The sequence below is a fragment of the Scomber japonicus genome, chromosome 13 (assembly GCF_027409825.1).
Source record: "Scomber japonicus isolate fScoJap1 chromosome 13, fScoJap1.pri, whole genome shotgun sequence".
NCBI lineage: Eukaryota > Metazoa > Chordata > Actinopteri > Scombriformes > Scombridae > Scomber > Scomber japonicus.
This window is the reverse complement of record NC_070590.1, coordinates 26496987-26506972: the sequence shown is the minus strand read 5'-3', so window position 1 is coordinate 26506972 and position 9986 is coordinate 26496987. Positions and strand designations below refer to the sequence as shown.

Genomic DNA, 9986 nt, shown 5'->3' with positions numbered 1-9986 from the left:
TTTTAAGTAATTTTATTTATAATATATTTATAAAAAATAAATAAGAATTAAAAATAATAATAATAACATAGTCTATTTATAATGTTCGTTTTTATTTTTTTTATTTTGATGTAAACAGCAGTGGAGTTTATGTGTAAAAAGCAGATAGTGCAGATTGGTGGTGGTGGTGGTGGTGGGGGGGTCAACAAGATTTTGCACAGGCCTCCATAAAGCTAGAAACGCCCGTGTACTTCAGCGTCGGACTTTGATATGTGCCCGTGCCTCTCCATCGTCGCGAGGAGGAGGGCTCGAGCCTGAAGGTGTGCTCGCGCTGTGATGGGACTACATCCGTTAGCAGCCTCCTCCTCTTTCCATCATGGCTCCGTCGCTGGACAGGCAGGGATACTGGGGGCAGCCGACCTCAACGCTGGACTGGTGTGAAGAAAATTATGTCGCCTCTTTTTATATCGCAGAATTTTGTAAGTATAACCGTAGAGCATTGATACTAAAAAATAGAAACGTGCGTGTTTGTATTAGAAGGCTTTGGGGCGGTAAAGCCGTGCACGTACAGTCGCCTCTGAATAACGTAAACATGAAGTGGCAGCAGCGGTTGTAATAAGTACATTTACTATCTATTACTCTGCTTAATTATTCATTTTTTAGGCACGTACTATAAGCTAAATGCTAGCTTACACCGCATTAAACCAACTACAGCTTTAGCTAACTAATGAGGAGAATGGAAAAGCTGTCGGTAGCCTCTTCTGTTTCAAGCTCTTTTGCATATAACGTTAGCTTTATAGTAGGCAGGTGATTAGTGAGCGTTAGCGTAGAGACACCGCAGGTTACCATCAGTCTTCTCTGTCACACTCATTTCTCAAACTTGGCGCTGAGGTTTCGCTTTACAAAGGCGCATAAGTCATTTCCAGACACCATTTCAAACTTGATAAAATACCCTCAGACTGTCAGGGCGCCTCATCGCTTCGTGTCATGATAAAAAAACTGGTTTTGCAGGAGTCTATCTTAGATGTTAACATAGTGTTGAGCGTCTGTTATGGGTTAGCTTCATGCATCTTCAAGCAGGGGCACTTCCTTTTCTTTCTGTTGCGTTTAACAAAGCTACACTGGGTAAATGGTGCCATAAAAAACAATCATTCATTGCTTTGTGCCATTCAGTTGTTCTCCAGTCTTCTTTGTGCTTGTATGAAGTGGTAATTGAAAAGAAAGGCTATTTCAATTAATTACTGCCACACTAACTAACATTCACTTGATGTAATTTGCATGCATTGGGACATCCTACAAATTAATTGTAGAGTCATTGTAGAATTGAAGATTAAAATAGAAATGATTTGCACTACATTTTTGTGAATCTATATCTATTTTCTACTTTCTGTCTGTCTGTCAGAGTAGTGATGCAACAGTTATTGCAAAGTAACTCAAATCAAGTGGGTTAGAGTTTAAAATGGGCCTTTGCTGTGTTTTTGTCCACACTAACAGCTTTTTTAGTGATATGCATTTAATTTTGTAGTCCTAAATAAGTCGTAGGACTACATACACTTTAATAAAATGCGTTCCAAACTTTTGGCACATGTCCAAACACAGTGTATCGCTGATAGTGACAGTAGAGGCTTTTTATTTGCACAAATGACACATGCTGGCCAAGCTGGATAATTGTTTGCAGCAACAGAAGAATCGTTTGGCGTTTAAACTGTGATTTAGGTTACAATGGCTGGAATGTGGCATTGTTCACGTGGAAAAGAGACGCCGTCATGATTTTAATCCTTGTTTGATGCATGTGTGTGTTTCTGTGCATTAACTGCCTTTTTTTAAATAGCAGCACGTGGTTATGGCAGAAGGCAGACACAGAGAAAGAGAGACACACACAGAGAGAGGGAAAGAGACAGAGAGGGAGAGAGAGAGGCCGACAACAAAACAGCCACATGTATTCTTGGCACGTACATGTATTTATTATCACTAACCAAAGTTCATTTTCATATGGTCACTCCAAGGACTTTGAGGCGACACCCTGGATTTTTATCAGACTCCTGCAGATAAAGGGTAACTGTCGTGTCGGCTGTGAAAATACTAGCAGTAAGCAGTATTAGTTTTCAAACTAGTTTACATCCTGGTTAAGTCTCATTGTTTTTACACACCTGCGTTTGTACGTCGCCACGCCCAGAAACAGCAAGATTAGGATCAATGTTGAGGTCTTGCCTTATCAGGTTGTCTGTATGTCTGATGATATATATGTATATGTACACACAGTACAACAAATACAAACATTGACACCAGTTCAACTACAGGCCTTTTTTTGTAGATAAGGCTTAAGTACTTTGCTTAAGGGCAGCTTAAAGATTGTGCTTGAAGCCTTGTTCAACTCTTGTCTTTTCAGGGTTCAAACCAGTGATTCTGTCATTGCATTTCTTTACATGCAGGCCACAATGAAGCTTTATGCTCACTTGAATCTCATTCCTTACAAATGAGTGGAAATGGCAGCAGTGCAACACAAAATAGTGCAGCAACACGAAAAGTGTCCATTTATTCATTACCTGTGCTTGTCATTTCAACACTATTTTAGTAATATTAAGTCTAATGTTAGGCATTAAATTGGTAAACACACAGTCATTAAATTCATACACTGTGACAGCAAACACTGCAGCAGAAGTGTGTGTATGACCCACCTGCAGTGATCAGGTTTCTGTAATAAGATATAGTTCATGCTGTTGTCATAATGATCACAGCCCACTACCCAGACTGCCTCACGGGAAGTCTCAATACTGTCATACTGTCACCCAATCACAGAGGCAGCAGAAGAAAAGCTGGTCAGATAACACACAGGTGTATAGTCATCCATCTCTAATTTGTCTTCTTTTTGAACAGGGAACACTGTCAGCAACCTGATTATGATTCTTCCTCCAATCTATGGAGCCATCCAGACGTTTCGTGATGGCCTGGAGTTTCGTTATGTCTGCTCTTTCCTCGGACTGGCAGGTTAGTCCGTACAGTATGTGCTGCTAATACCGTCAAGCCATAATTATATTTCCAGTATGTGAGAATGTCCTGGCTCTCAGTTTGAATGTTTTGTTGGGTTGTCTTCAAGCTGTCGGCGTTGGATCCTGGTGCTTCCACATGACGCTGCTGTATGAGATGCAGGTGAGCTGAGCTACAGTCAAATCTGTAAAAAAGTGTGTGAATAAGCCTGAATCAGACCCATTGTTGCTTTATGAAGTATTTATAAGTTGTGCTTAAAACAATATAATCCTACAGCATTTGGGTACATGTATTAATTCGAGCTTTCTCTGTCTCATTATTTGCAGTTACTGGACGAGTTGCCAATGATTTACAGCACATGCGTTTTTGTCTACTGTCTGTAAGTGGCGCAGCCTTTTTGGATTTATTACCGCTGAAGCACTCAAGACTGAAAATGTTACCTACTTCAATGGCCACATGACTCAGTGGAACAATTTTGGTGTGACTGTGGCTGTAAAACGAACCAGTAAATGCTTTCCTGATCACTTGATCCACTCCATGAAACTACAATCTGTCATCATCTTGTGGCTGTTAGAGTATACTGTGTGTAATAGATCTATTGATTCCAGCCTGGCCTCAAATATCTTTCTCCATTTTAACTCAGTTCGTTATTTGCTTTCTTTTTTTTTCAGATACGAGTGCTTCAAACAAGAGAACAGCCTCAGTTTATTTCCTATTGCATTGTTATTCATCTTCAGTGTCTCGGTCACTGTGGTGAGTATCTACATTTACTGTAAAGCTGATCATGTACTTTGAAGCATTGCTGTGAATTAAGCATTGTACTGTTTTTGTAGGTGTACCTGCAGTGGAAGGAGCCAGTGTTTCATCAGGTATGGAGCACTTTGTGTTGTAATCAGATTGCACATTGTTTGCAATTAGAGCTCAGTGTGCCATAAGTCATTTTTACCTTGGATAAACATTGGGCGTTACTGTGGTGAATGCTGGTCATCAAACATTACCAAATCACATTATTACATATTACACAAAAAAAGCATTTCATTGCGTTTTACTGTGTGCTGATGATAAGTTAAGTGTTTAGTTTAAAAAAAACAGATACAAACCTTAAACCCAGCATTAAATCCTTAATTATGGCATTATACCGACGCCCATTTTGTTACCAAGAAGCAGAAGAAGAAGCGTCTACATAAACCTCGATAAGTGCAGCAGCTTCAATTATTCTCAGTGTGTGTCTGTGCCTGCTTAGTCATATTTATGTGTTTCTGTACAACAGTAAGAACAAAGTGACATGGCTGCCTTTGTTTACTCTTTCCAGCTGACTTTGTTTACTAATCACACATCTCCACACTGGTTCATAACAAGACTGATCTGTTGTCACACTGAACCAACAAGAACATAGAGGCAGTGCTTTATTCTTATTGCTGTTTGTGCTGCTTTGACTTATTGCAACAAATTAACAGATACACACCTGTGTGTTTTCTCTGATCGAGCACAGTGGTTCCCAACTTTTTAAAAAGGAAGCCATGTTTACAGAAGACTCATTATTTCAGCTTATGACTACACTGTGGACATAATTTGTGAACAGTTTAACCCAATGGTTAATGATTCATTTTATGGATTATTATTAGTAATGGGAAGTCTGGATCTTTTGAGTGAGTCAGAGGACTGTTGCACAACAGCAGAATTAAGAAATCCAGAACTGAAAAAGCAAGGCTCGACAAAGTCTCATCAGTGCATCCTGGCTTAATCTGTTGCACATTCGCTAATCCGGGATGAGGATATGTGAATATGTCAAGCCAGGCCTAAGTAATTCAGATACGTGCGTGTTCACGGCTTTCTTACATAGACCATTTGATCGATCACAGATTTACTGATGCAGACATGGAAAGAGCGTGTGCCATGAGGAGTTGAAACATGTATGTTCAAAGAGAAGTTTGACGTAATTAAACTGAGAAAAAAAGCCAGACAGACAATAAAGGGCCCACTGAATGTTTAAGTAGTCCATATATATACATTTAATAACCACTGCTCCACTGAAACCGTCAGTCTCTCACTCTCTCTCCACACTGCACAGTGCTGAACTTTGGGACTCAGCAGTCTGCACAGAAAGCTCCTCTCAGTATTAGAGCTTCTTCATCTAACACGTTTACATCCAAACAAGGGCACACCGTTTGTGAAGAAAGAAACACGTGAATGGGACTTTATGTATTACACTCACTGACTTCATTAAATCCACCTTTGCTTCATCAGCCTTTTCTAATCATCTAAAAACCTGCAGTAACATTCATCAAACCTCCAACCTCAGTATGAACCGCAGTCTTCATAAAAACGATATGACAACTAATAATGACTAACATGTATGATTATGAAAAATATAATTATAATTTTTTAAATTATAATGTATCTGTGGTATTTGAATGCAGGCTGATAAAAATGAGGCAGGATACATACAGAAAACCATGAGTTAACTTTAAAACACATTTATTTCCGACTGGAGTGACAGCTGACTGAATGAATAAAACAACAGGATGAACTAAGCATATAGAATATATAGTGGTTTACACAGTGAGGGGTGTCTCTTTTGTATGTATTGCTCCTTAAGTCATCTGGTGATCCCTCATATTTATTTTGGGACCCCTTGTGTATAGGAACGTTTGAAAGAAGCTTTGTTACTGGAGCTGGATCAGCTAGAAGATTAATCAATTAGTTAATGCACAGAACAATAACTGTGGACAATTCTGATAATCAATCAATTGTTCAAATGATTTAAGCATTAAAATGACTTCAAACTCTATAGCTACAGTAGTGACAGGTTGTTATTTTCATTACACACACCACAAAACATAAACAACTGGATGGAAGAAACATAAAAGACAGTTTTGCTGCTCTTGGAAAGGCCATGTTAGCTATTTAAAGTTGTCACTTTGAGCTCTGATGAGTTGTAATGATGTCAATAGTTACTAAGTAGTCTTTATGGTTAAATGATAATCAATGTGTAATAAGTTCTTACTCTAAATGTGTTATCAGTGTTGCTCCACAAGGGTTTCTAACCCATAAATGTTCCTTCTTCTATGTAGGTCATGTATGGTGCTTTAGTAGCCTGCCTGGTGATGAGATCAATCTTCATTGTAACATGGTGAGTTTGCAAAGAGGACCATTCATTTTGAAGACATTACCATATCAATATAACTGCTGATCATAAGTACAGTAGAGATAGTAACAACATGCTGAATGATTTTCTTTTGTTTTTGTTTCTATTTCAGGGTGTACCCATGGCTCAAACCTCTATGTTACACCTCCTTAGGTATCTTTCTGTTAGGTTTTCTACTGTGGAACATTGACAATATCTTCTGTAACTCAATAAGGTAAATATTTGGGATAATATAGGGAACAATACTAAAAGACTGGTTATTAACTGAGAACATGTCCCTCTGAAGTTATTAGAACAGAGTTAAATATCCTCCTTTAATGGAAGCACTGTGGAAAACTTTCACATTAGCAGTCAGTGACAATAAGACAATTTATGTTATTACAAGGCTGATGTAAGACAAGGTAGTGCCTGGAAATGTATCAGCTTACTTTACTTAAACTCCATGTGTTGGTCTTTCAGAGCCAGTAGACACACACTGCCCTCTGGTGTTGGAGTAGTAACACAGTTCCACGCCTGGTGGCACATCTTCACAGGCCTGGGATCATACTTGCACATACTTCTCAGGTAAGCTCCTATTTTAGTACAGATGCTGCAGTTTTATTATTATGAGACATGTTAAGGTGTTTTAAAATCAAATGTTTATCTTTTCAAAGTCTGCAGATCAGATCAACCTACCTCAAGTACAGACCAAAAGTAAAGGTATGTCTATCCAGTAGATTTTATTATATTATATTGTATTAATTAATATATTCATTTTCATACTTAACGAGTTGCATTTGGAGTTTTGAATGTTTGACGCCAGTGAAGAAAAACAAAGCTCCAGTCCTGATCTATTATCTTCTAACTTTGACTAGTTTATCTGTGGAGTTTGGCCTGCACTGCACATTGACCCACAGAAGACAAGCTGAGATTAAGGGACAAGGACCAACTGAAGGATGGTGACTGCCTCACCCAGACACCATCGGCACAAGGACCTGCCAATGCCTCTCTGCCAGTGCTAGGGACTCTGCCACAGCCAGGGGGCAGTATGGACCTCAAGGCACCAACCCAGGGAACCTTCGGTTCGGCTCTATGGGGATTTACTAAGTACAGTATAGCACTGACTCCAGTTTTAAGAAATGGAAGCTTTTTTTTTCATCACTAATAATTTATTAGATTAGCTTTTCTGTAATTTTTATTGAAGTGTAATCATTTTATTTGGTCCTTCAGTTCAAAAACCAATATGATGTGTAGTCCACTGCAGTGGTTAATGTTGAAGGGGTTATGGATGCTATTTTAGAGTTTTTTATTTTGGGGTTTTGGGAAAAGGGGGAACCAGTGTCAATTTAGAATTCACAATTAGCGTATTAATCGTTGTATGTTCGATTCTGTGGATATTTGAATCTACTAAGCCTAAAGATTTTTAAATCCTTAATGAAGAATAATGCTTCTATGTAGATTTACAAGTAGCTGAGGGAGCTATTCTTACAACACAGTGTTGTTATATCCCTTTTTAAGGAGTGTCATTGTTCTTGGATGTGCGCACTATATATGGGATTTAAACTACCAGCTAGAAAGTAATACTGTGTCATTGTAGCTCAGCATTCATGACTAGAAAATCTTCATAACTTTGCTCGGCCACAGGCTTCATTTTCATTTGAAAACATTCTTACTTGAAAACATGCCAAGACTGGAATTATTCATTTCTTATTTATATACATATATATATATATCATTTTTTGCCAAAGTTGCTCTGAGATGTAAAACAGTGGTGTAATGGGAGAGACATACATGTTTTACCTCACTATTAACAAGCAAGAGAAGAAATGCTTTGTTACATATCATCTTAATATTGACTTTAAATTTTTAGTAGAACAGGGTTAAAAATGCTGCCCAATAAAGAGAGCAGTCACTTTATATATCAAATATCATAGTCTGCAACATGACACTCACACAATCAGATTTGTGAAGCAGTACAATTTTACAGCCAGGGTTTTGTAGGTTTAGAAAACACTTTGTCAGGATTTGAGCAGCATCTGAAGGGTCTGATCAGGAGCTTATAATGTAAACAAGTAGAAATATTACTGGAAATCATTCAAATGACTTGGCTTGTCTATGATTGATCACAAAACATTATCACCATTGTTGGGTATCTGTACAGATAACTTGAGAGTAATGAGACCTCAAATGCTGATAGTTTAAACCCAGCTGACAAAGATAAGCAAATTTTAATTGTCATTGTTCCAATTCAGTCAACGGACCAATTAAATGAACGAAGCATGCCCGGATTATTCTGTCTTCATAAAGTGCAGGGAATGTGGTGCTAAACACAGTCAGTTGTGGGTAGCTTTTTATCTCCTGTTTCGATACACTAAATTCCCTTAATATCAGTTGTCATGATGTAGTTAGAGTGATGTGATTGAGCCCTCATTACTTATTAGAAACATATTTGAATTAAAAGAAGATGAATCCTTTTTATCTTTAGGTATTTATAACATCTCCCCTACAAACTGCTGCATTTAATTTATTACTCTTATTTATAGTTCTCTTTCATTTATCTATGCCAGGCACATAACGCTGTAAATCCTTGTAAAATATATTCATCAAACAACCACTAGGTGACACAAATGTCCAGCTTATTTCAGACATTGCCAAATATGCCAGAGTGCATTGAGGAACTACCTACCTACTGTAGAGCTTAAAGAATAATTGCCTCAGTTTTCATGTACTGCATTTGTGCTGTGAATTGAAAGGTTTTTTTCATTTGTATTTGAAAGGTTTGTTTTGCTACTGTGAAATAGCAGATCTGTAAAGGTAACAACAGAACCTCAAGCTTAAAGTAACTGGAAGATGCGCAACATTGTTGTTGTATGGAGATGTTGTATTTGTGTGGCCTACTACAGTAAACTGCTGTGTGCCGGACAACATGCAGTTCATTATGCACCGACTCATATGCTTGGGTACAACAACCCAGTGTTGCAAACATTCATAAGCACAATGTATGAAAGATAAGTATTAACATGATTCAAATGTTTATGTCTCAATGTATGTTATTATCTTGTAGTTACTGCTCATCGGTAGAACAGCAGTTTTCAAAGAAGGGTGCCTTATTGTTATCCTTGCAGTGTAATCCAAGTTGCCTTGTTGTTCATGATCAACAAACCATTCACTTGTTCTCTCGTGTTTCGCGGCGAGCCCTTCCCATGGATATCGAGAGAAAAAAACAACAGCTTCTAAGATCAAGTTTGTGCCTGAATCTTTGGCCTTCCATTCATTTCATGTCTCCAACAAGTTAGGTACAGGTTCCTATGACGTTAACTGTATCTAAAAACGATAATACAGTATGTGCTGAGGCCAGAAGAGCAAACCTTTTCAACAGTTTTTTGGTCATGTGCCAGTCTTTAATCATTGTATTGTCAAATAAAAAGAAATCTTGTCAAACTAACATGCTGTCTAAAGAAGAACCTCTCTTTAAAATCATATCCTGTAACTCACTATATGTTTATAACATGCAGACTTTTGCAAAGGGTCATACCAGTATATAGAATAGAATAGATAGATCTTTATTGTCATTGTCACCAGGTACAACGAAATTAAAAGTGCTTTCCAGTCAGTGCATCATTATAAAATATCATATCATCATGCACCTGCAGCAAATGTGTCACATCAGATTATCACACCCTGTCTCAAGTGTCAATCATTGGGATATTAACACATGACTCACGAACCCTTCATTGACAATTTGGTGCATCTTAAATATTATTATGTAGTTTGGGCTTTGAATTGAGTCATGTAACTTGAAGGTGTGGCAGTCATTTACTAGCTGTTGTACTCACTCTGCAGGTCCTGTAATTATAAATGAAGTTTGCTCTTCTGTATCTGAACTGTTATT

The 9986-nt window shown here is 37.9% G+C and overlaps 1 protein-coding gene across 1 annotated transcript; it reads left to right on the top strand.

The window, feature by feature from the left end:
* The first annotated feature begins 322 nt into the window (after positions 1 to 322).
* acer3 (alkaline ceramidase 3) lies at positions 323 to 9541 on the top strand. The gene is made up of 11 exons (XM_053331659.1): positions 323 to 458; positions 2857 to 2967; positions 3077 to 3129; positions 3294 to 3346; positions 3639 to 3720; positions 3801 to 3836; positions 6042 to 6100; positions 6228 to 6329; positions 6575 to 6679; positions 6769 to 6814; positions 6970 to 9541. Exons 1-11 carry the CDS (start codon positions 356 to 358, stop codon positions 7021 to 7023), a joined length of 804 nt encoding a protein of 267 aa, XP_053187634.1. The 5' UTR covers positions 323 to 355; the 3' UTR covers positions 7024 to 9541.
* The last annotated feature ends 445 nt before the right edge of the window (positions 9542 to 9986 follow it).

Bases quoted from the DNA above. Each gene is read 5' to 3' on its own strand.
- acer3 (XM_053331659.1), top strand. From the start codon at position 356: ATGGCTCCGTCGCTGGACAGGCAGGGATACTGGGGGCAGCCGACCTCA. The intron at 459-2,856 runs GTAAGTATAACC...CTTTTTGAACAG, and splicing joins TTTTTATATCGCAGAATTTT to GGAACACTGTCAGCAACCTG. The intron at 3,130-3,293 runs GTGAGCTGAGCT...CATTATTTGCAG, and splicing joins CGCTGCTGTATGAGATGCAG to TTACTGGACGAGTTGCCAAT.